Source organism: Diceros bicornis, chromosome 1 (assembly GCF_020826845.1).
Source record: "Diceros bicornis minor isolate mBicDic1 chromosome 1, mDicBic1.mat.cur, whole genome shotgun sequence".
In the NCBI taxonomy this organism is placed as follows: domain Eukaryota; kingdom Metazoa; phylum Chordata; class Mammalia; order Perissodactyla; family Rhinocerotidae; genus Diceros; species Diceros bicornis.
Genome location: NC_080740.1, coordinates 82,734,894 through 82,761,833, shown reverse-complemented (window position 1 = coordinate 82,761,833; position 26,940 = coordinate 82,734,894). Strand labels below are relative to the sequence as shown.

Below are 26,940 nucleotides of genomic sequence, written 5' to 3'. Positions count from 1 at the left end.
GTGTAAAATGCTAATATAGCCAACACTCAATAACTGTCAGCTTTACCATGATCTTATTTAATCCTGACTGCAGTCCTGTGAGGAATGACCTATGATTACCCCATTTTATCAATGAGGGAATTGTTACACGGAGAAACCGGCAGCTGACAGAGCCAGGATTTGCTTCTGGTCCACCTGACTTAGACTTGGTGCTCTTAACTGCTACTCATGACAAGAACACGCCTCACTGTCTGTAGTGCCTCGTCTCAATGTTTCCACTGGGCTGCCGTCCTGGGCAGGAGCCTTGAAATTATTCTGTTTGTCACAGAGTGTAAAGCTTCCTTCACTGAGTCATTTACAGCATCTCTGACCCTCAGACTCCTAATCTGCTGAGGGGAACAATAGTACAATATCTCTGAGGTCAGGGTAGCTCCTGTGAGGAGAGGTGGATGTACAGGGGTTAAGAGAATGGGCTTCTGAATGGGGCGTTCATGAGTTTGAATCCTGGCTCTACCACTTACTCTGTGAGGTGTCCAGGCTTTACCTGTACCATGGGGATAAACTAGGGCTGAGGTAAGGGATAAGTGAGGCATGATGCATGCAAAGCGCTTGGCACAACTGCCTGGCACATTAAATCGTATCTGTTACCCTTTGTTCAGTTTCCAGCATAGAGTCAGAACACGCAGTGAAATGCTTATAAAGACGCTACATTTTGATGTCAAGGTTAGCCATGTCGAAACCACTCCCTTCATTTGGTTATTTGAAAAGTAACCCAGGTGGCTAAGGCTAGTGGTAAGGACATGGCCTCTGCACTAGACCCAGTGGCTCCTGTTCCAACTCTGCCATTGACACTTGCCATGTGACCTGAGGCAAGTTACTTAAAGCTTCTGAACCTCCATTTCCTCCTCTACAAAATGAGGCCAAAAGCCCAAGAAAACTAGTGGTGAGAACTCGGTGATCTAAGTAGCATGTGGAAACAGCCCACATGAGTCTCGGCACAGAAAGGGGCTTAAGAAATCGAGATGGGGCCCCTGTCACTGGGAACTCTCATACCTTAATGAGGTCTTGCTTCTCCTTTTCTCCACAGGTGATGGCCTTTTTGATGGCTTTTGTTTCTCTCAAGACAGCCTGAGCTTCGTCCAGTTTGTAGCTGCCCTGAGCATCAGACATTTTCTTATCTATTCTAGGAGACAGTCGTTGGGAAAGGTCAGAACAAAGACAGGGCGAGGGACAAGGCTTCTCCAGAGGAAAAAGCAGAGACCACAGTGCTTCAGTCCCACAAGAAGTCTCCTCTCTGTCCTGCACACCCTCCTTCCCCAGTCCTGCCTGTGGGATAAGGCACAGATGGTCCCTGTTAAATTGCCGATGTCCCATAGTGTGGGCTGCAGAAGCCACACCACTCTTGAAGTCAAGGGTCCTCTAAGTGTCAGCTCTTACAGGAAGCCTTCCCTGATTACCTCCCTGGGTCCTCCAGGCCGGGTTAGGTGTTCCCATAACACATTGTGCGTGGCCATGACACTGCACTCACTATGCTGTGTTATAATTAATAGTTTATTGGTAGTATCCTTGACTTGTCTCTGACAGGCTTGGGGACAGGGGCAAGGTTGCATATATTTGAGTAGTTTTAATTAGCCTGCAGGTCTCTCAACCTCAGCACTCTTGACATTTGGGGCCCGATCATTCTTTGTTGTGGGGTGCTATCCTGGGCATTGTAGGATGTTTAGTAGCATCCCTGGTCTCTGCCCACTAGATGCTAGAAGCATCTTGACCCCAAGATGTGACAACCAAAAATGTCTCCATACTTTCCCTAATGGCTCCTGGGGGAGAGGAGCAAAATCAGCCCCCTCCCCATGGTTGAGAACCACTGCCTTTAATAAGCATTGGTTGAGTTACAGACACGATGAAGGAAAAGATAGAAGGATGACAAACTCCCAGCCCTCCTGCTCAGTAGTGCGACCTTAGGCACGGCCTTCAACCACCAGGAGCCTTAGTTTCCTCCTCTAATAAAGCCTGGATAATGCCTTCTGCACGGCCCACGTTCGTGGAGCTGTTAGGAATGTCAAATGGGATAAAGGATGGGAAATCAGGTGATCAACTAGGAAGCACTGGACAAATGTAAGGGATTAAAATACTTCTAGCCCGGAGAGCTTATCAGCTTATCCAGGCCCTACATACAGGTTCATTTTGATGGGGCGGAAAAGAGTAAAAAAAAAAAGGTTAAGGGTGATGATGTTATTTTCTGAAGGTCAGACCAAACCAGAGATGGCAGGGGTCCAAACCCTCTGGGGAGGAGGGCTGTGGTGTGGAAAAGGTTCGGAGGACAGAAAGGAATTTTAACTTCTTCACGCTTTTGCCAAAGGCTAGGCCTGTGATGTCAGTCCCTGGTGGAGAAAGGCAGCTTTACGGTCTGAGGGAACACCACAAACCCATTATTTCAGGACGAGAAACTGCTTACAGGCATTCCTCTCTGGTTTCCTGCGAGAGGCCAACTGTCCTGGGCTAAAAATAGCCTGAGTGGGGAATCTCTGATGGGGAGCAGGTTTTCATCCTGGACTCATCGTCTGCGCTTCCGAGCAGGAGGGAGGGAGGGGACGCGGTCTCGGCATGGCCCTCCCCTTCTCTTCCGTTATTTCAGCCCTTGTGGAGGGAAAACAAAGCCCCATTTATGTCTCCCCACTAAAAATAGCCTGGCTATTCCTTTCGAGGACTCGGGCCTGCGCAAGCCTGCCAGGTCGGCTAAGACTGGTCTCAGATTTAGCTTGAAAATTAGTCTAAAGGGAGCTTTCCCCAGCAGGGGCCTGCCCAAGATGCTCCGTGGGAAGAAGGATCCCCCAGAGCGAGTGTCCAAAACTGGAGGTGGCCCTACCCCAAACGGGGGGTGCAGGGGAGATGCTCTTTGCTGGAACATGTCCAGGGGCTGGGGGCTCTGGGGAGGGGATGTGTCCAGCTGTCCTCTGCCAACAGGGTGAGGATGGCTTTGAATCCTCAGCAGAATGAGACAGAAGCGGTTTGTCTGCTGGGCCTCGGGCTGCTCAGACAACCTCTACCTGATTCCTCTCAGGGGCCTTAGCAACCCAGCCTCTGGAATTTGGCTCCAGAGAGTAGCTCCGAGAGGGAACAATCTTGGGATTGGGGGGTGGGGGGGAACAGGCGGTGACCATTACATACTCAGTGAATGAATCCCTTTTTTTTAAGGGAAAGAAAAGTTGTGTGGTTGTGGGGAGGAGAGGGTGTGGGGGGGCTGCATGTGCTTTAGGATTCCCAAATCACGCAGCTGTCCTTTCTCCCAGCACTCCAGAGATTCACACCCCCCGTGGCTGGAGCCACAGGGAAGCAGGGCAAAGGCTGACAGCAGCCAACTCCTCTTGGTCTTGTCCAGACAACTCTCACCTGGGCAGGGCAGCTCTGGGGACATGCAGAAAGATGCCGCACGGCCCTCCTCCCGTGAGGATGATATGCCAAGTCTCAACTCTTTCACATTTACAAGGGTTCAAGGCAGCTGACAGGCCCAATGCCCAAGCTTTCGTCTTGATTTTTCTTTTCAGCCTCCTCTAAGAGGTATCCTTCAATCCTCATCAACTTTTTTCTTTTTAAAACTGGGGTTTCTGACCACAAACCAAACAAATGGATGAGTTTCGCCTTCCCCCCTGTTCTGCAAAAAGAGGAGGCTAAGAAGTAGAAGTGACTGGATCATCCTCCACTAGCCTCTGAAAAGGATCCCAAGGGGGATGCACAGGGGCCTTATGTTTTCTGGGTATGGGGAGAGGGTTATCTGGGATGAGGTCAGGAAGGGAGGTATTAGGACACGAGCTTTAAAATCCAGCCATCCTGGGTTCCAATCCCAGCTCTGATGTTTCCTAGCTGGGGGGCCTTGGGTACATTTTCAACCTCATCTGTGCCCTCATCTGTAAAGTGGGGCAGAACAAAAAATTCCTCTTAAGGGGGCAAAGGCAATGAAATGAGGTGATGATGCACAGTGCTCACCCAGCACAGCCTCTAGCCCAGGTGGGCGTACAGTTCCTCTGAGTTCCTTCCCAAGTCCAAGCATGCAACTAGCTAGAGGTCACCACCCACCTCACACTCCCTGGGCTCTCCCCATGTACCAGGCACTGCCATGCACCTGATGTGGATTTTCCAACTCAATCTTTACAATAACTTATTTTTCAGATAAAGAAACAAGCTCAAGAGGGTTGTCTCTTTTCCAAGGTCCCAGGCAACTGGGAATTGAACCCACGCCATCTGCCTCTTACGGCTCCATTCCTAACCCTCTCTGCCAGGGCGCATTAAAGCAGATGCCTTCCTCCACACTGAGCACGGAGCCGGCTTCTGGTAAGGAGTGTGGGCAGTCAGGGCTGCGATGGAGTCTTATCTGGGCCTGATATCAAAGACCAGGTGGGCGGGCGGAGGGAGGGGGATAAAAGAAGGCTTGTCTTGGGGGTTTCAGCATCAGCTTACCAAATGACAAGATTTTTCAATGCTGCTACAGGGTGACAAAGTGGTAAAACAGGTTTGTGGTGGCTCAGTGAATAATGGGAAGTGTTCTAACCAGAAGCTCCTGAGGACTGCAGGAAGCGGAAGGCGGGGAGGGCACCTGCGGTAAGATGACGTGGGAGTGAGTAGCCCTTAAATTATGTGCTCGAAGCTGCTCCACTGCAAAGTGAAGGACCGATGAGCCTATTTGCTTTACAGGTCAAAAACAGGAATTTTCTAAGCTGACATTACTGCCCTCAACTGTCCTTGGCACCACTGAAGATTACCAAGAAGCATAAAGCACAGAACCTTGTCTTAACGAGATTAGAATCTGGTTTGAGAGACAAGATTGGCATATGTGTATATACAAATATAGATAATATATATATAATCATAATTTATAATACAAAAAAATGTATTATACACAATCTACAATACAAAGCAATACTTTCTTATATCTTGTGTTGGGTGGGATTCATGGTTGCTCAGCCCAGGCAGTGCGGGCTTGGGAGGTGGGAAGATGTGAATAAGAACCAACGGCCCCTCTCATCTCGTGGTCATAGTTCCCTTGATTAATAGGGCTTGGAGACAGACATCCAAAGGCTCAGGGCTGTGGCCACAGAGTGGTAGGAGTGGACTTGAGGCTCAGGGGATGAGGAAAAGGTACAGCCAGGGAGAGAGAAAAGCAAGTGACTACAGAAGCCGCTGTCTGTACAGATGTGGTCCCCTTGGGAATCTAAGTGAGATGTCCCTTAGAACAGAGAAATCTACTAGGTGTCCTCCCTGGGGCTTCCAAGAGGGCTACCAGGCACTTTTATAATGATGTACCGTGAGCCCATCAGATATACAGAATGTAACTCAATGCATAAGTCTTGGTTACATGTGTTGTTAATAATAACAATAACACCTATTGGCACTCACTATGTGACTCAGTTTCCTCATCTATGAAATGGAGTTAGCCAAAAGAATATTCCTTATAGAGTTGCAATGAGGATCAAATGAGTCACCCATGCAGAAACACTGAAAGTACTTCCTGGCAGAGTAACTGCTCAACAAATCTTAGCTTGTATAAACACGATAATGACAATGAACACATCTGCTCTAAAGAAACAATAGAGCTGTATCTTCCTTGGCGGCAAGGCAGCTTCCAAAAGTGAAAATTACATTTGGTCAAAGTTATCCTGGAACTCCTTACATCAGGCATAAAGCACAGTGTGCATGGCATGGTACATACTCTTCTAGTAATTTATCTGTTGTGGAGGAGATCCTTGTTCCTTCAGGGAAGCACGCTAACTGAAGTCATTGCTCACTTTTAGGGACTGTGGAAAAAAAGAGTTTATGCTATTTGTGTGTGTATGAGATCCTACTGGATCTACTGGAAGGGATGAGATGAGTGGACAGAAACGCTCAACAATGCTTGTTTCTATGACGAGCTGGTAAACTCACTGAATGGAACAGACTTGAATGGCTTCAGGAGTTCAGAGGACGATGAGAACTCCGTGGTCTGAAATGATTCCCCTTTTCTCTTTCTAAATCTCAACCTTGGGTGACGGTATCTTCAGTAAATGCCAGTGGAAGAGAACTGGAATAGAATGATTACAGCGCCACATGTCGAGAAGGGAGGAAAGGGCCTGAAAGAGAGACAGAGAGGGCAGGAGGGGAACTCTCCCCAGCCTCTGCACAGCGGGGTGGACTTACTTCTTCAGGGTCTGAAAGCCACGCTCTTTGAACTGGAGCTCCTGCTGGAGGTGAACCATCTCTCTCTTCAGCTTGTTAACCTGGAGGGCAGAAGACCACACGTGGGGCTAAGTCAGAGGCAGATATTCAGCCACAGGCTGCCTTCTCCCCAAAGGGGAACCCAGAGCCCCCCACTGCCCCTGCATAATGACTCAGGTCAACATGCCTTGAGCCACACTGGTACCAACCTCCTCCCCTCACTGATGTTGCCTTGGTCTCTGTAGCTGCCCATTTAGTTGGCATCCCAGCCTGGTTGTCTTGCAGGTCATTCCTAGCCAGCCCTCACTCTAGGGAAACAGGAAGCGGACAGGAGCTGGCTGACATAGGATAGAGCTTGGCCTTCCCACTGCCTAGATGGCTGACCTCTCTCAAGCCATCCCATCTCTCTGAGCCTCCTTTTCCTGTTCTGACAGATGAGAAAAATGGCAATTCTCAGGGCTATGCATTACTTAAAGCAGGTAATGGGTATGGGAGTGCTGTGCATGGAGGCAAGAGGCAATATACTAACTTTAGAGGCAAGTCACGGCCTGGGAGCCAGATCCAACCTGCACGAATGCTTTGTTTGGCTTGCAGTGTTATTAACTTTTAAAAAATTAGTTGCTAATAATTAAATATTGAGATATTTCACATAATGAGCCTAGACATACAGTTTTTTTCTAAAAATACTTGAAGATTTGCTAACACTAAGCCCACATTCCAGCATGGCCACAATAGGGTAGGCCTGAAATCCAACTACTGCTTTAGACAGAACATGCCTCTCTAGGTTACACAGTCCCTACTATTCTCTATTGCCTCACCTCCAGCCCACTTTCCCCTTTTATATTTTCTAGCAGGTATCGGAGTTTGTAGAACCTACTTGAAGTTTAACTAAACCAGTGTTCAAAATACTGACTTCACCTTGAGCAAGTCACTTAACTGCTGTGTCTCAGTTTCCACATCAGTAAAACGGGAACAATAGTATCTATCCCCTAAGGTAATCAGGAAGTAATTAAATAAGATAATGTAGAATAAGCAGTAACTAGGAAGGCAGCACACTGCATTAAGAACTTGGGAGTAAACCTTGAGTCTCTTGCAATCTTGGGCAAGTTACTTAGCTCCCCTAAGCCTCTGTTTGCTCATGCCTAAAATGCAGATATTGACAGGAGCTATTTCATGGGGTAGTTGCAAGGACATGAGATAATACTCATGAAGCATTTAGCACTATGCCTAGTATATAGTGATTGTCTGTGAAATGGTAGCTGTTGTTACTCTTGCTATTACCATGACGATGACTACTACTACTGTTGTTATTTAGGATCTTATTAGTCAGCACTGGCTGCCACATGGTTGAAACATCTACTCTGGTCTTGTGGGTGGGCTAGTGGCCTAAGGCTGCCCTCAGTGATCCCCATCAATAGTACAAGCAGAGAGCTCCTACCCGGGATTTTGCAGTGGCAATCTCAGCTTTCAGGATCTCAGGGTCATACTTAGAGCTGGATGACGAACCAGAGATCACTGCAATGAAAAAGAAAAAAAAAAAAAATTCTGTAGAAGAAACACAGTTTGGCAAAGTTGGCTTATTTGGCCATTTAGATAAACCTGGAAAGGAATGACTAACACTGAACAACCTAAATGTCCAACAAAGGGGGATTTGTTAAATAAATATGGGACATTCATAAAATGAGGACTACACAACTTAAACAATTTAAAATGGTGACGCAGAACATTGAATGACAAGGGAAAATGTCCAAAACTTATTGTTACGTGAAAACAATAGTTAACAAAAAAACTATAAAGAAAGAATAAATTTGGAAAATATACACAGCTAAAAAATACATATACACACATAGGCATCTAAAAAAAGACTGGAAAGAAATATACCAAACAGATAACACTGATATCTAGAGATTTGGATGATGAATACAGTCATGCGCCACATAATGATGTTTCAGTCAACCACGAACCCACATATACAACGGTGGTCCCATAAGATTAGTACCACATAGCCTCGGTGTGTAGGCGACTATACCATCTAGGTTTGTGTAAGTACACTCTATGAGGTTCACACGATAACGGAATCGCCTAAGGACACATTTCTCAGAACGTATTCCTATCGTTAAGCGACGTGTGACTCTAATATTAATTCTCATCTTTGTCTTTTTCTGTCTTTTCCACATTGTCTAATATAAACATATATTTTTGTAATCAGAAAAAAATTACTAAAAATATTCTTTATTGTACTTTACAATATTAATGTATATTTGAAAAGGAAAATAAATTACCCATAAGCCTATTGCCCCAATACAATCATCTTTTTCCAACTCGCCTTCCAATGTTTATCTACAATTCTATCACGTAGTTGTAACCTTACTGCATCTTAAAAACAGTATTTATGTCTTAAAAAAGGATTTTAAGGTTTACAAAAATGAACACAACAGAGTAAACACATTTAAAGCAAGGAAAATGAGACAGGGAAAATAAAAGTGAGAAAGCAAAGTGGTGACAGGCGTGAGGTGAGGGCTCACTGCACACCGTGAGGTCCTGCTTTCTTACCAGAGTCACCACGATCCTAGCTCTGGGCTTTCTAACCGGTGATGTGAAGAAGGAATGGTGCCTGCTACAAGATTCCTGGTGTCCTCCAGGTAAACACAACCCCACTGTTCAGGGAAAGGACAATCATTCTTTGCAGGGAGGCCAGAGAAGTGTTTCTCCTGTGAGTCCTTAATCCCACTGTAGAGGAATTTCATCATCTCCACTTCCCACATACCATCACCGGAACTCTCTGCCTATTTGTGTGTAGCAAGACCACCTGCTGGGACTGGATTTTTGTTTTGTTTTTTTTTCCTGAGGATAGAGAAGCTTACTTGGAAACTGCTAGCAATTTTCAGTGTCTGGAGGTAGAAGGGACAGTCGTGAAGGGGATACTGCTCTTTAGATTTGGTTAAAATACTTCAATAAGTCTTTTGATTATGCATAAGGAAAGTTAAAACGTAACACTGGGAAGTTTGGGAAAAGAGAAATAAAACTGCTCCGTATAACAACAGAGAAGAAGTTTTGCACCATGGGCAGTATTGCGTGTCTGCTGAGTTGATGATGATGAGAATGGTGGCGATGGCTGGGCTTTCCCAGAAGAGATGAGTGCCAGGAACACGTGGGTTGGGAGAGCCTTACAGCCCTCGTGAACATGGAACAAGGGCTCCAGACACAGGGATCTTTCATTTCCAAGTTGAAGCTTTCGTTTCCTGCATTCTAATTCCTCTGGTCTTTGCGGGACTTGGGGATTTCGGGGAGGGACCTGATTGGATACATAGCTGGAGGCACTGACTTAAGCATATTCTCCAGATAGGCACTTTTCAACAAAATTTTAAGGTAGTTAATACTATTTGTTACCCACTGATCAACAGTAAAAACATGGTGAAAAGACAAGAAGGTCTTGAGTATGGAAATAAGATGGGGATATGCATAAAAAGCGGAGTGCTCTTTCTGTGAGCGCCCCATCCCACCAACCACCCTGCTCATCAGGCCATGCCACTGGACTTGGGTCCACACTTCGGGGACATGTAAAGGTGCGAGTGGCAGCAGCCTAGAGGAGCTGGTAAAAAGTTGCAAGACTTGACGCTAACGGGGAGAGGGTGGCTGTGGGGACCAGCAATGCCAGGGCTGACTTGTGAAATGCAGAGGTGTTCCATGGGCATGCTCAGAAATCCCAGAGAGAAGGGAACCGTAAAAGAACAGACTCCTGCCAACTGGGCCACCAGGGCCTTGATTATTACTATCCTCTGGAGTACTACTGTGAAATGCATCGTTTGTACCCAAAGCTGCTGAAATAGGATGTAGCCTGTTATTTTTTAAGTAAACTTTTTGTCAAAGTGAAAAATACATATGGAAAGCCAGCCCTGATGGCCTAGTGGTTAAAGTTTGGTGTGCTCTGCTTCAGTAGCCCGGGTTCAGTTCCCGGGCGTGGAACCACACCACTCATCTGTCAGTAGCCAAGCTGTCGCAGCGGCTCACATAGAAGAAGTAGCAGGACCTACAACTAGAATATACAGCTATGTACTGGGGCTTTGGGGAGGAAAAAAAAAAAAAGGCAGGGAGTGGGGAGAGAGGAAGATTGGCAACAGATGTTAGCTCAGGGCGACTCTTTCCCAGCAAAAAAAAAAAAAAAACTCTCACTATTAAAAATAAATACAGGGGCCGGCCTGGAGGTGTAGCAGTCAAGTTTGCATGCTCCTCCTCAGCGGCCCAGGGTTTGCAGGTTCGAATCCCGGGTGTGGACCTACGCACCTCTTGTCAAGCTATGCTGTGGCGGCGTCCCATATAAAGTAGAGGAAGATGGGCACAGATGTTAGCCCAAGGCCAATCCTCCTCAACAAAAAGAGGAGGATTGGCAACAGATGTTAGCTCAGGGCTAATTTCCCTCACCAAAAACACACACACACACACACACACACACACGGAAAAGTATACAAATCATATGTGTGCAGCTTGACGAATTTTCACAAAAGAACCACATTCAAGTAATCAGCACCCCAATCAAAAGACAGGTCATCAGCCTTGCCTTTGTGTCCACATCTTCTTACTACTGCTCCACCAAAAGAATTTTATGTTCGAACAGGACCTTAGAGACTTCCTTTGAGTTCATACCTTCATATAGTTTTTCATTTTTAGCCTTTATTCAAGTTATATATGAACACAGTTTAACAATCCAACATAGTACAAGGTTTGCCATAAAAAAAGAGCATTCCAAAAGACAAACACTGCATAATTTCACTCATATGTGTAAGATAAACCGACACACAGACAGAGAGAACTGTTTGGTGGTTACCAGGGGCAAGGGGGTTGGGGGGCAGGCACAAGGGGTGAAGGGATGCATTTATAGCATTTATATGGTGACTGACAATAATGTACAACAAAAATTTCACACACACAAAAAAAGATGTTTAAAAAAAAAACAGCATTCCACAGGCCCGTATCCCATATCTCATTCCCCAAAAGGGAACCACATCAATGTGTTAACCTAATTTCTTGGGTATTCACCTCTACGTCTCCAACAATACACATGTATTGCTGCTTTCTGATTCTTTCAGTTCTAGGTATTATCTATTCACTTCGCTTTCTTCCCTTCTTCAGCCCCTACACCACACACGTGCACCCCTCCCAGCTCCCCATCCTCCTGACAGATAGCATCATTTTGGTGACAGCAATCTTCAGCATTTGCATTATGTAAACACTATTTGGGGCAGAGGCGGGCAGCCGGCTTTTCTTACTTTTCCTTTCCAGCCCATTTGTTTTGTTTTGTTTTTCCTAGAGTTAATAATTGTCATTTTTATGCTTGCTTACTTTCTACAAACTTATCACTGAATCAACCTCACACTCTGCCCGTTATCTAAATCTCCTCTCGTGGGGTCCAGGCCACTACACGTTCTGCGGTTCCCTCTTCTTGGCTCAGTCCTGCCCAGGCGTGTGCCGGCTTCGGTGTGAGCTTGTTGCTCTCTGCACAGCTGGCACCCTGACATTCTCTCTTTGCCTCTTTTTTCCTCCATAAATACCATGTCTTCCCCTCTGTGGCTGACTCTCTCATTTTGGTAGTATATCACTTCCAGTAGCTTTCTGAGAAAGGAACCATGAAGGAAATAAATGTTTTGAAAGCTCACATGTCCAAAAGTATCTTTTTCTACCCTATACTTGATTAAAGGTAGTTCAACCAGATATAGCATTCTAGGTTGGAAACGATTTTCCTTAAAATTTTGATGGCATTGCTCCACTGTCTTTTAGGTTTCTAGGGTTACTGTTGAGAAGCCTGGAGCTATCCTGAGTTCTGATAATTTTTGCGTGACCTGGTTTCTCTCTCTGAAAGCTTTTAGGATCTCGAATCGTTCCCAGTGTTTGAAGTTGCACACCGATACGTCTTGATGTGCATTGAGTTTTATCCATTGTGTTGGGCGCTCACTGAGCCCTTTCAATCTAAAAACTCTCCTCCATCAGTTCTGGGAAATTTTTCTGAATTATCTAATTGATGCTTCTTCACCTCTGCTTCCTCTGCTCTATCTGGAACTTTTATTACTCAGATTTCCTGGCCTGGTACTCTATTTTTTGCTCCTATTTTTCATCTCATTGTATTTTTGCTCTGCTTTTTAGAAGATTTCCTCAGTTTTACCTTCTAGTCTCCTAGAAGGTAAAACTACTTCATTTCTACTATCATATTTTAATTTCCAAAGGCTCTTTGAGTTCCCTGAAGGTTTCTTTTTATAAAATGTAGCATTCTGTTCTTGTTTCATGGTTGCATAGCTTCTCTCGGTGTTTTCTTCTCCACACGTACTCCACTCCACATTCCCTCCAAGGGCTCCCCACCACATGTGTTTGTTTTAAACTCTATTTTTCACGTTAGCAGCTTTCCTCAGATTCTGGGATCTCAGCTGTCTGCTCACATTTAAGGTTGGGGGCCCAAAAGGCTGACTGGAGTGGACCTTGTTGACCGTGGGTTAATAATTGACCGTGGGTTACGTGGTACATGATTTGGCTGGACTGTTTCCTCTAGGAATTCTCATTGTCAGTGTCTTGACACCTTTTCTCTTTACATCTCTCTTCTCTGGTCAGATCCAGATTCTCCTACTGTCCAGCCTGGAGGGCAATAGCCTGACACCATTCTGAGAACCAAGTGGTACATGGTGGCCAGGGTCTCAAAATGCCGTATGTCCACGTTCACCTAACCACTGTGATTTCAGTATGGTGCACCCCGGCTTTGAACTTGCCTTGTATTCTGTAGTCCAGAGACTCTGCTTTACTGTCTCCAAAAAATAAACCTCCAGTCTTTTGCCAGATTGAGGATGGTCAGTTGCCTGGCTGTAGAATGTGGGGATGAGATCTGGTGGTCTGTCTCAGAAACAACTTTCATCCAATCCTCTCTGACACCCTCCTCACTTTGTTCCCACTCCCAGAGATGGCCGCTGCCTGCAATTCCCAAGGCTTTTGCAATTCTTTAGGTAGACTAGAGTGTTGGTTTTTCCCAAGTCTATCAGATGGGTTGCCACCTGTCCATCTGCTTTCCAGCTTCCAAATTTTATTGCTCCTCTTTTTCCTCCAATTCTTCCTATCCTGGTGCACATACGCCTAAAAAATCTCTTATCTCATATTTTCTTAGTTTCAGGAGTGAGTGAAAGTGGGTGGGTGGTTCAACTAGCATTTTTAACTGCAAGGTTCCCAATTTATTTTTCAAATGGAAAACCAAAGCCTAGAGAGAGGAAGGAGCATGGTGAGGTCCCAAAGATCCCAGCTCTCCTCAGTTCTCATCTTTCAGAGGATGGGAGGGCCCACGTATAGCCTCAGAACTGTAGAATTTGGGTGACTTAGATTAAATTAAGATAATTGGTTTTGAGGTCAGATAGTCTTGGGTATAAAGGCTAGCGCTGGCACTTTTCACCAGTGTGACCTTGGGGAAGCCACTTTCCCTCTCTGGGCCTCAGTCTCCTCATCCATAAAATGGGAACAACGATATCTTGCAGGATTGTGTGTGTGTGAGTAGGGAGGAAGTTTCCTTTAAGTACCGTATGGAGAGTGCCCAGCACATTGTCCTGCAGGAATATAATAGGTACACGTTAAAATGAGTTCTCTTCTCCTTCCCACAGAGCTAGAGATTGCATCAGAGGTGACAACAAAGTCTCCGTCCCCAGGGCAGGGCCCTACCTCTGGCCAGGCCCCACAGCAGCCAAGGCCAGGTGGCAAAACTCACAAGCCCCGGCAAGGCCGTCTGAGTTAGAGGTGAGGCATGCGACCTCACCAGTCTATTGACATGCTGAAGAGCCTGACTCAGCACGCCAACCTGGCTTGTAAAACCCAGAGAAAGTCATGAGGCGGCTTGGGTCATGCCTCTTTAACTGGGATGCTTGGGCTGGGGGCTCCCCCAATTCCTAGCTGGCCTGGATCTCAGAGAGTTGCCTGAGATGACCCAACCCCTTCAGATAGAAGTTCTTTAACATTCAAAATGGTGGAGCCTGGTGGAGCTCTTGGGAGCATCCAGGAGCCATATGTCAGGACTACATCATCTACTTCCTCCCACTGATCATGTATTTATTCTTATCAGTTCCAGGGATCTATTCAAAATCTTCATCATTTACAATGCCAATGAATTAATAACATCAAATAATCATTATTATTTATTGAGAGCTTAAGAAGGTGATAAGTACTAGTCCAAGTACTTTACATTTGTTAACGAATTTAAGCCCCATACCACCCCAATGAAGGTGATACTCATGTCACTTTTTTAGATAAAGAATTAGAGGCAGAGAGAAGTGGCATAACTTTTGCAAAGGTACACAGCTAGCAAGATGCATATTTGGACCCGGGCGGTCAGCCTCCAGAGTCCTCACTCTCAAAAGAGTGTGTAATGTGTTTCCTGCCAAGAAGAACATTAATGTGTTCTAAGGGAATTGTGCTAAGTGTTTTACCTAGTGGTTTTCGACTAGGGGCAATTTTGCCCTCCTCCCCCACCACCAGGGCACATTTGGCAATGTCTGGAGATGTTTTTGGTTGTTATACCTCAAGAGGGGGCTACTACTGGCATCTAGTGAGTAGAGACCAGGGACGCTGCTAAACACCCCACAGTATACAGGGCAGCCCCACAACAAAAAATTACCCAGCCCAAAGTGTGAGTAGTGCCGAGGTTGAGAAACCTTGACATGGACCTGTGAGATGAAGGTAGTATTAACATTTCCATATTTAAGTATAAGGAAACTTAGACTTAAAGAATTGAAGTACGGTCCCCAAGAGGACACAGTAAGAAATGCTGGAATGGAGACTTGAACCGAGGCCTGCTGACTTCAGAGTTCAGTGACCGCCTCTCCCACCACAGTGCTTCTCCGTGCGCCTGACTCTTTTCCCCACCCTGCCTTTTTATTTTGGAAACTTTATTCCCACAGAAAATCTGGAAGCATTGTATAATGAATACTGATACATCCTTCACCTAGATTCACGCATTTCTAACATTTCCCCACATGTGTTCTATCTATTCCTCTCAATAGGATGCCTGGTTCATATAGTAAGCCCTCAATGAAGGGTTATTGGAAATGGGGCAAAAGACGAAAACCTATACTGTATTCAACGCCTGTCAATGTGTCTTTGACGTCTACTGATCTGCTCGCTTGGACTGACACCATAGTTTTTTCACTTTTCTCACCCTGGACGTTTTCTGGAATTAAGTTGCAGGCATGATGCCAAAAGCATATATTAAGAACAAGGACATTCTCCTACACAGCCACAACATCCTCACACCTAAGAAAATTCTCGAGTTGCCTGAGAATGTCTTTCATGGCTGCTTTCCTCTCCATCCAGGGTCTAATCAAGGTGCAAACATTTCATGGGGTTTATGCCTCTTTAGGTTTCTTTTTAGTCCTGAACAGTTTCCCCTCTTTTTGGCTTTTTACAACACTTTTTTTTTACTGAAAGGTCCAGGCCAATTATCTTGTAGGATATGCCACATTAAGGATTTGTCTGGTTATTTTCACATGATTCGATTTAAAGTAAACATTTTTGTCAAGAATCCTCCATCGTGTTCTCATTGTATCACACTAGAAGGCACTCGATGTCAGTCTGTCTCATTACTGGTGACGCAAATTTAACACCTGTGTAAGGTAGTGGCTGCAGTTCTCTCCTGTATGAAAATACATTTTTACCCTTTGAAATTAGTAAGTGAATTGTGGGCTGATACTTTGGGTCCATGTAAACATTCTGCCCCCTCAAATAGGAAGGTTTTTTTAATATACTTGTGTCACTTTTTCAGACTGTGAGAATTTAGAGAGAAAAAAATCACTCCACCTCTTCGAATCTGTTTCACTAGGGACAATAATATCTCCCCTTCCAGGGCTGTGGTAAGGAGAATGGTATAGACTGAATTGTGTCGCCCTAAAATTCATATGTTGAACCCTAACCCCCAATGTGATGGTCTTTGGAGGTGGGGCCTTTGGGAGGTAATCAGTTTAGATGAAGTCATGAGGGTGGGGCCTTCATGATGGGATTAGTGCCCTTATAAGACGAGATACCAGACAGCTTGCTGTCTCTGTCTCTCTCTGCCACATGATGACATGGTGAGAAGGTGGCTGTCTGCCAGTCAGGAAGAGGGCTCTCACCAGAACCAGACCATGCTGGCACCCTCATCTTGGAATTCCAGTCTCCAGAAGTGTGGGAAAATACATTTCTGTTGTTTAAGCCACGTAGTCTATGGTATTTTGTTATGGCAGCCTGAGCTGACTAAGATAGATTAAGTACTAAAACCCTCATGACAGTCTTTAGGACGTTATTTGACCCAGAAATAGCTAATGAGTGTAATACAGCTCTTTCCTATAATCTGAGATTCTGGGCGTTTTCTTGAGTTGCCAAGGAAAAGGGCAGGGCTGGGGCAGTGAGCAACCTGGCAAGATTTGTCCCCACCTTCCTGGCAGGCCAATCTTCTCAAAGTAAGGACTTCACACAGGAGGAGTGTCCAGTGACACTACCAAGCCATGGACACCCTGACTCCATGGCCTAATGCTGGCCCCCTGGCCACACTGAAAATGTTGGAGGAAAGACAGATGATTTTGTAACTTATTGCTGCCTCTCACCAGTTGTAAGAGCCTGGGCATGTTATCAATCTCCATCAGCCTCAGTTTTGATATCTGTTAAAGGGGGATATTAATTGTACTTGCCCACAGAATTGTTATGAGGATTAACTGAAATAGGATATGTAGACCATAGCAGAGTGCCCAGCATGTAGTAAGCATTTAATAAACACAGGAAAGGATTGGTTATTAGAAATAACGGTAAAAGATAAAAAAAACCCACAAAAACCAACACATTGGAAGAGGTCTATGGGCTCCATGACAGCTACAGTTCCAGCACTGCGCTGCATTGAGAATGAAGGACACTACCAGAAAAACTGCATGCCTCTTCTCCCCCTGCAGATCCCAGGGTGAACAAGGACGACAAGAGCCCTGGCCTTATAAAGTCTATGTTCTCGTGGAGGAAATACCGACAGACATTTAAGCGGATGCATTGTGATACATGCTACAAAGAAAATAAACAGAGAGCCATTACAGAGGCTAACGCTGGGGAAGGGAGTTTATTGATAGAGTTGTCAGAAGCAAACCTCTCAGAGGAGATGACCTGAAGGATGAGACTGGAGGGGTGAAAAGGAGCCAGCTGTGCAAATGGATCAATAAAAAAGCATCCTAGGCAGGGGAGCAACAAGTACAAAGGCCCTGAGGTGGAAAGGTGGAGGGCAGGCTAGGGGAGCAGAGTGGAGGGGCCCGGTGCATCTGGAGCCTGGTGAATGAGAGCATGAGATGCACCAGGAGTGGCTGGGAGGGGCCTGATTGTAAAGGACTGCGCAGGCCATAGAAAGATCGATGGGAAGACACTGAAGGCTTTTTCAAAAAAAATTATGGGGGCCAGCCCTGGTGGTGTAATGGTTAAGTTCGGCATGCTCTGCTTTGGCGGCCCAGGTTTGGTTCCTGGGCACAGACCTATACCACTCATGGCTGGGGCGGTGACCTACATACAAAATAGAGGAAGAGTGGCAACAGGTGTTAGCTGAGGGCTAATATTCCTCAGCAAAAAAAAAAAAAAATTATGGTAATAGATACATAAGAAAATTTACCACCTCAACCATTTTTAAGTGTACAGTTCAGGGCATTAAGTACATTCATATTATTGTGCACCCATTACCACCATCCATCTCCACAACTTTTTCATCTTCCCAACCTGAAACTCTACCTGTTAAACAAGAACTCCTCCCCACTCCTCACAGCCACTGAAGGGTTTTAAACAGGGAGATACGTAACCTGACTGGCATTCTGAGATGATTACAAATGAAGGAAAGGAAATGGAATGAAAATGGCAAATGAATCATTGCAAGGCACAAGCAGGAGCAGGAAGCAGTAGAGAGGATGGTGGTTTGGACAAGCAGTAGAGATGAAAGAAAATAGGCAGATCTGAGAGGCACTGAGAGGTATTCGGGCAGGACTCAGTGTGGTCCTTCCCTCCTCCCCGTGGTGGTGTTGGTGGGGTGCTGGTCGGGGGAGGTACTCACAGCTGACCTGGGAGCCCAGCTTGTGCTCCCAGACGGCATGCAGCTGCTGATACTCCTGCTGTGCAAGCTCCAGGCGCTGCTGCTTCACCTGGTAGATCTCCTTTTGTGCACTCAGGGCCTCCTGGGCCACCACCAGGTAATCCTTCAGCATGTGCTCCTGTTCCCGCCGCCATTGCACCCGGGGGTCCTCGATCTGAGTGGTTTCTGGAACAGAACCCAGAGATTCCAGGTCAGCACCTCACAAATATCTGTTGGGTTGGTAGCCTGTGGAATCCACTACCACAAAATAAAAAGCACAACAAATAGAAAAATCACAATAAATGTGAATGGGTTAAACTTACCTATTAAACAACAGAGACTCTTCATTTGGACTAAGTAAACAAACACAAAATAAACCAGGATCAATTCCCAAACCCAAAGTCAATCTGTCTGAGAATAGTTAGGAGAAGCACCAGATTTGAATTCTAATCTAGACAGAGAGGCTCAAGGACATTATAGATGCTTAAGGTCATCCGTTTTGGTGAAGAGTAAAGGAAAGTAAAATAAATAACATTTCGGAGTATATAAAGAAATAGGCACCCCATATCCTGCTGGAAATGTAAATTAGAACAGCATTCCTAGAGGGCTATCTGAACATGCAAATTAAGAGCCTTAAAATGTTAATGCTCTTTGACCAATAATTCCCCCATAGTAATTTATTATAAAAAGTAATAAAAAATTCAGGCAAAGATGCATTTGTACAAAACCATGACGATAATAATAATGAAAATAAATAAGCACTTATTTAATGTTTACTTCATGCCAAGCACTGTTCTAAGTACTTTAGATTTATTTACTCCTTCAATCCTTACACTAACCCTACAAAAGAAATTCTATTATTACCCTCATTATACAAAAGGGAAAATTGAGACAGAGACGTTAAAGTAACTTGCTCAAGGTCATACAGGAAATAATGGCTCAAATAAGTATGTTATATTTACATAATACACTAATACAGCCATTAAAAATAATATCTGAAGAAAAATTAATAAAATGGAAAGGTACTTATGATACAAAAGTGAGTGAAAATGCAAGGTGCAAAACTGCATAAATAATTTGATATTTATCTAAATAAATATGTATACTCTCAAAAAGATTAGGAGGAAGCTTAGCAAATTATCAACAGTAGGTATGTCTTGGTGGTATAACATTTTTTCTTCATTCTTTTCTATTTTTTAAAATTACTGTATGATAAATATATACAGTAGTAAGTTGAAAAAAGTCAAATATCAAAGAGATGACATTTAAGAAAAAAGGTCACCTGGCAACTGAGCCGACGTGGAAGAATTCAAAGCAATGTCAAGGAATCAATGTCCATCAACTGTCAACTCTTCAGTCATTTCTCACTTGGTGGATGGAGTTAGGGGTGATTGACACACCAGAAGTTGTACAATCAAGGCCATGTGGTGAATCCACCCTGCAGATAGGTTTTGCTTAACCCAAAGTGTTTATTAATTTTGAATTGGCTACTGATAAGTAAAAATAAGGAGATTTATACATTAAAATCATGATTTCTGGTTTTTCTTGATCATTTGGAAGATCTGGCCACTTTGGGTCCACAATCTGCTACCGACCCCAGCTCTCCATCCATCAGTAATACCTGGTTTGCGTCATTCATTTATGTCATGTGTCTGGCTCCTGGAGAATTTTAGCTTATGCCTCCTTTTACAGGTCCTTTAGCTGCTCTCATTCCTCCTGAACAGGCCCAAATGAGCATCTTTGATGAAAGAAAAAAGAGACGGGGAGAATGATCACAGAGGCAGCAGGGCCAAGTTCTCATCGCTGCCAATAATCACTGTGTTACAATGGGCAGGCTGCTTAACCTCTCTGAATCTACTTTTGTAATTATTAAAGAGGAGATGGGCCCTGCCTCAATCCTGCCCAGGAAGCTGTAGAGCCCTTATGCCCAGGTAAAGTAAACAAATGATGGTGAGAGTAAAGCCAAAATTACTCACTGGGACCAATTTTTGAATTGTCTATGAACGACAATTCTTCAAGCTCTTCCTCCTCCCTTTTTCTGGGCAAGAAATTGAGGTCTAAAGATTGCTGGCAGGGCCCACAAGATTGCTTCTCATAAGGCAAGCTTTGCAACCCTTCAACCAAGCAAGAGGGAAGAACATTTGCAAGAGAAGAAAGTAAGTGGAGAGGAGGGAATTTATAAAGCTGTGCTGAAGGGGCCCCACCTCCCATTAGCAGATGTGGATTCCCTCAGGGTTGGAGACTCCAGGGTGCCCCTCAGGGGCCAGCCCCACGCCTCCAGCTGACAGGCCACAGAAAAGAAACTTGGCCTGTCATGGCCAGGCTGGAGATGTTTTTTAAAGTTTGTAGCTTTGTAAAATTTACATTTTTGGGAAAAGCACAAAAAAGGAAAATCTCACAATTCCACTAGAGCAAATTTATAAAATAAGAAGTAAGAATTTCCATCTCTCCAATCCCACTCCCCAGAGGTACCTGCTGTTAGGAATCACACACACTGACAGATATTGCTCTCTGATTATATACAAATCTCTATTTATACATATGTATCTATATACACAAACACTTATAATGTAACATGGCCCCATGACATATATATTGGTTTGCAATTTGCTTTCATCTCCAAATGATGTATCATGTTCATCTTGCCTTACAGGTGCATAAAGATTTACCTCAATCTTTTAACTGTTCATTTCTTTTCTGTTTTATTACTGTTTTTATTTTATTTTTTTATTGACGTTTTAATAGTTTATAACATTGTGAAATTTTGGGTTGTACATTTTTGTTTGCCCATCCCCATATATATGTCTCCCTTCACCCCTTGTGCCCACCCCCTACCTCCATTGCCCCTGGTAACCACAATACAGTCTTCTCTGTCCATGTGTTGGTTTATATTCCACATATGAGTGAGATCATACAGTGTTTGTCTTTCTCTTTCTGGCTTATTTCACTTAACATAATACCCTCCAGGCCCATCCATGTTGTTGCAAATGGGATGATTTTGTCTTTTTTTATGGCTGAGTAGTATTCCACTGTGTGTATATATATACACCACATCTTCTTGATCCAATCATCAGTCAAGGGACACTTGGGTTGCTTCCACTTCTTGGCTATTGTGAATAATGCTGCAATGAACATAGGGGTGCATACGCCTCTTTGGATTGTTGATTTCAGGATCGTTGGATAGATTCCCAGTAGTGGGATAGCTGGATCATAGGGTATTTCTATTTTTAATTCTTTGAGGAATCGCCATATCGTTTTCCATAGAGGCTGCACCAGTTTGCATTCCCACCAGCTGTGTATGAGGGTTCCTGTTTCTCCACATCCTCTCCAATATTTGTTGTTTTTTGTCTTGGTGATTATAGCCATTCTAACGGGAGTGAGGTGATATCTTAATGTTGTTTTGATTTGCATTTCCCTGATGATGAGTGATGTTGAACATCTTTTCATGTGCCTACTGGCCATCTGTATATCTTCTTTGGAGAAATGTCTGTTCATTTCCTCTGCCCATTTTTATTTTTATTTTTTACTTACTTCAATTGTTCAAATGGCTGCATAGTAGTCCATGGTATGGCATTAGGATTGATTTAACCAGACCACCAAGGGAAACATTTGGGTTGTTTTCAGTTCTTTTGCTACCACAATGAATGCTGCAGTTAGGATTCCTAAAAACACACTTCCATGAACTTGTGCTATTACTTCTGCAGGAAAGTAGACTAGTGTGAACTAGTGGTCAGAGGGTACACACATTTTATACTTTAATAGATACTACTGAATTACCTTCTGAAAGGTTATACCAATTTTTATTATCACGAACAGCCTACGAGAGTGCCTTTTTCCCCAGATTCTCAGTGAAATTGTTTTTTTTTTTAAGTTGGTGTTTCATCTAGTGATTTTTAGGTCCTGGCAGTGCATTAGAATCAGCCGAGGAGCTTCAAAAAACAAAAACAAAAAAACCCTGAACCCTGCCCCAGAACACTTACATCAGGATTTCTAGGAGTAGGGCCCAGGCACTGATAGTTTTAAAATCTTCCCCAGGTGACTGCTGTGCAGATGTGGCAGAGACCCCCGGTTGCATATTAGAATCACCTGGAGAAATTTTAACAATCCTGATGCCCAGGACCCACCCCTGGATCAATTAAATCAGACTCTCTGGGGGTGGGAAGGAGGTAATGTTGATTTGCAAAGCTCCCCAAATAATTCCACTGTGTCACCAAGGGTGAGAACCACTGTCTAAGAGGTGACAACACAACTGGGCTGAATGGTCACTGAAGCCAGCAGGCAAGGCTGGCAGGTGTGCTGCTGAGTTCCAGGTAGAATCACCTGCTGGAGGGCTGGCTGAAATGCTGGGCCCTTGACAAGTGCCCCTGAGCACACCTGGATGGACCTCCCCCTCCCCAGTGCTCTGGGTTTAGTTTGGGAATGGCACCATCCCTTTAGCTGAGGTCCTGCTCCTTGGAATATAAAAGTCTGTGAGAGCCTTAACTGAAGGCCTGGCCAAGCCATGTGGTTTGGCTACCATTTTTTTGGTGGCTCAGGCTGTCTTTTGTAGTATAAACCAATATGGATAGAGGGATACACAGATGGACAAACACAACACACAACCCCGCCAGGATACTAATCTTAACCTGGCTGCACATTGGAATCACCCAGAGATTTCCATTTAATTGGTTTGCAATATAAAATGGGCATCAATATATTGTTTTTATTAAGGCATGATTTAAATACAACGAAATGCAGCCATTTAAAGTGTATGTAGTTCAATACGTTTTGACAAACGCATTCACCATAAAGCACCACTTGGATCAATGTATACAACACTTCCTTTACCTCAACTCTTTTTCAGTCCGTCACCGCCACCCACCTCCTCCCTCTCAGCTCTGCCTTAGACCTTTTTATCAATGAAATCATACAGTATGTGCTCTTTGGGTCTCGCTTCTCTCACTCAGCACAAGGTTTTTGAGACTCATTGTATCAGTTTCTCATTTCTTGTTATTGCTGAATAATATTCTTTTGTATGAATATATCACAATTCACTCTCTGATAAACCTTTAGGTTGTTTCCAGCTTGGGATTATTATGACTAAAACTGTAATGAACATACATGCATAGGTCTTTGTGGGGGCGTATGTCTGCATGTCTCTTTGGTAAAACTATCTAGGGGTGGAATTGCTGGGTTGTATGGTAAGTACACGTTGAATTTTACAAGAAACTGGCAATCTGTTTTCCAAAATGGTTGTTCTGATTTACATTCTCACCAGTAGTATTAGAGTACCCATTTCTCCACATCCTCACCAACCATTGGTATTGCTGATCTTTTTCATTTTAGTCATTATTGTGGGTATGTGGTGGTACCCCCGTTGTAGTTTTAATTTGCACTTCCCTAATGACTGATAATGTAAAGCATATTTTTATATGTCTTCTTGAGCAAAGTATCTATTTAAATCTTTTGCCCATATTATTTTATTAGGTTGTTGGGCTTCTTACTATTAAGTTCTAAGAGTTCTTCATATAGTCTCTACATGGGTCCATTGTCAGATATATGTATTGCAAATATTTTCTCCTTATCTGTAGCTTGCCTTTTCAGTTTCTTAATGGCGTCTTTTGAAGGACAGAGGTTTTAATTTGATGAAGCCCAATTTGTCAATTTTTCTTTTATGGTTAGTGATTTTGGTGTCTTGTCCAAAAAATTTTTGCTCACCCTAAAATCTTCCCAATTTTCTCCTACATTTTCTTCTAGATGTTTTCTAGTTTTAGCTCTTATGTTTAGGTCTATGGTCCATTTGAGTTCATTTTTACATATGGTGTGAGGTGAGGGTAGAAGTGGAGGTGTACTTCTTCCACGTGGGTACTAGTTGTACCCGATACTGTTGAAAAGACTGTCGTTTGGAGCACCAGGCTTTTTAAAAGCTCCTTAGCAGTCCTAAGGAGCTGTGTTAACTACTGTTAGTTCTGAACTCGTCACCCTCTGGGGGGGTCCTCCCACAGCCTGGCTCTTCTGCTGACACTCCCCTTCCTTGAGCCCATCTCACCAGAATAGATAACTTCACACCTGGGCAGGATCTTACATTTAGACCTTGGCCAATTATTTTTTAGTTCTTGTTTTTATTAAAGCTATCCATGAACACAGTTTAATCATTCAGCATGTTACAAACTTGGCTAGATAAAACATCATCTTTTCATCCCCTTCTCCCTCATGTCCCCCTCCCCAAAAGGCAGCTACTTCCAAGAAAAGGTTAGCAGACCGAGTGCAGCAATTGTCAAGAACCACTTCATCCTCCCTCATGCTTCAAACACCTACCTACAAACCTACCTACCTACCTACAAACACAGGCCACACACATTCTCCATACAGCATACACACTCACCACACTCATGAGTTCTTTGCAGAGCTGAGAGGGAGGAGGTGGGTGGCGGTGACGGACTGAAAAAGAGTTGAGGTAAAGGAAGTGTTGTATACATTGATCCAAGTGGTGCTTTATGGTGAATGCGTTTGTCAAAACGTATTGAACTACATACACTTTAAATGGCTGCATTTCGTTGTATTTAAATCATGCCTTAATAAAACAATATATTGATGCCCATTTTATATTGCAAACCAATTAAATGGAAATCTCTGGGTGATTCCAATGTGCAGCCAGGTTAAGATTAGTATCCTGGCGGGGTTGTGTGTTGTGTTTGTCCATCTGTGTATCCCTCTATCCATATTGGTTTATACTACAAAAGACAGCCTGAGCCACCAAAAAAATGGTAGCCAAACCACATGGCTTGGCCAGGCCTTCAGTTAAGGCTCTCACAGACTTTTATATTCCAAGGAGCAGGACCTCAGCTAAAGGGATGGTGCCATTCCCAAACTAAACCCAGAGCACTGGGGAGGGGGAGGTCCATCCAGGTGTGCTCAGGGGCACTTGTCAAGGGCCCAGCATTTCAGCCAGCCCTCCAGCAGGTGGGCTTCATCAAATTAAAACCTCTGTCCTTCAAAAGACGCCATTAAGAAACTGAAAAGGCAAGCTACAGATAAGGAGAAAATATTTGCAATACATATATCTGACAATGGACCCATGTAGAGACTATATGAAGAACTCTTAGAACTTAATAGTAAGAAGCCCAACAACCTAATAAAATAATATGGGCAAAAGATTTAAATCTTTAGGAAATTATCACAAAGGAAAAGTACAACAGGCATAAAGATTCTCCCCCTAGTGTTATTAATTTATAATAAATAAATGGAAATTATCCAAAAGGTCAGCAATAGGAGTATTATGGTACATTCATCTTATGTGTTAAAATGTATTGATACATCTATTCGATGTATTAAAAATGACAAATATGAAGACGGTAGCATCACTCAAATATTCACAATATAGTATGAAGAGAAAAAAGCAGAACACATACTTTGATCACTGATTAAAACCATCTAATCATGATGGATGTAAATACTCAGTGGGAACACTAACATATGAAAATGGGTTATATTTTGAAAAGAGTTGTCTATATTGGCTGTTTCCAATTTCTCCCCTCCATTTTCTTAGACTCACTCTCTTAGCCTCTGGCCTCAATCCTTGTCCAAAGCTGCCCTCCAAAGTTGGAGTCACCAGTGTCAACTGGTCAGTTCTCAGCCCTCTCCGTACCTGATCTGTCAGAAGCATGTGACACAGTTGGTGACCCTCTCCTTGACACGCTTCCTTACACAGCTGCCAAGACTCTCTGGTTTTCCTCCCACCTTTCTGATCACTCCTCAGAACATTGCTGGTTTCCTCTTCTCCCCACTCTCCTACTGTCTGGGGACCCCTTGGTCACTCCTTGGTCCTCTTCTCTGTCTTGATTTACTCCTTTGGCGATCTCATCCAGCTTCACATCTTTAAATAGTATCTATATTCCAACAACTGCCAAATATGCATCTTCAGCCCAGAGCTCTTCTCCAAACTCCGGATTCCTATATCAAACTGACCAGCAACATCTTCTCTCAGACACGCAACAGGTATCGAAGGCTCAACATGTCCAAATGAGCTCTTGTTCTTCCTTCCCAAACCCGCACCTCCTGTAGTTTTTCCATTCAATTGATGGCAACTCCATCCTGCCAGTTTCTCAGGCCCAACGAGGGTCATTTTTTCTTCTTTCTTTCATGTCCCATATGCAAATTATCAGGACATCCTGTTGGCTCTACCTTGAAAATACATCCAGCATCTGGCCACTTTTTGCCAGCGCCACCACTACAGCCCGGGCCCGGGGCACTGTCCTCTGTCACCTGGACTATTGCAATTGTCTCTCATAAGTCTCCCGGCTTCTGTCCTTGCCCCACTATGGTCTATTCTCAGCAAAGCAGTCAGAGTGACCCTTTTAAGACGTAAAGCAGATCATGTCACTCATCTGCTTAAAACTCTCCAATGGGCTCCCATCTCCTGTGGAGTAAAATCCAGAGCCCATAAAGCAGACCACGGCCCCATCTATACCTGGCTGCTCTCTGGCCTGATGTTCTCCTCCCCACTTCCTCGCTCATTCTGCTATCTGCACACCTGCTCCTTGCCTTCCCTTGAGCAAGCTAAATGTGATCACACCTTAGAGTTTTTGCTCTGTCAATCCTGTCTACTTGAAATGCTCCCTCACCTCCTTCAAGTCTTAGCTCAAATCTCATTTTCTAAGCAAAGTCTTCTTCCTGAAGACTATTACTGCTATAATCCTTCCCCTGCCACCCTCAAACCC

At 44.1% G+C, this 26,940-nt stretch overlaps 1 protein-coding gene across 2 annotated transcripts in view; it reads right to left on the bottom strand.

Moving 5' to 3' along the window:
- Positions 1-26,940, bottom strand: part of WWC1 (WW and C2 domain containing 1) — a 151,601-nt gene that overhangs the window by 50,617 nt on the left and 74,044 nt on the right. The window contains exons 3-6 of one of the 2 annotated variants that reach the window (XM_058545580.1): positions 18,224-18,427; positions 7,604-7,680; positions 6,148-6,227; positions 1,033-1,162 (exon numbers count right to left, since the gene is read on the bottom strand). In XM_058545580.1, the coding sequence (XP_058401563.1) occupies positions 1,033-1,162; positions 6,148-6,227; positions 7,604-7,680; positions 18,224-18,427 (491 nt within the window). Of the gene's footprint in view, positions 1-1,032; positions 1,163-6,147; positions 6,228-7,603; positions 7,681-8,718; positions 10,290-18,223; positions 18,428-26,940 lie in introns of those variants that run through there. The other variant, XM_058545589.1, reaches the window with a different exon arrangement.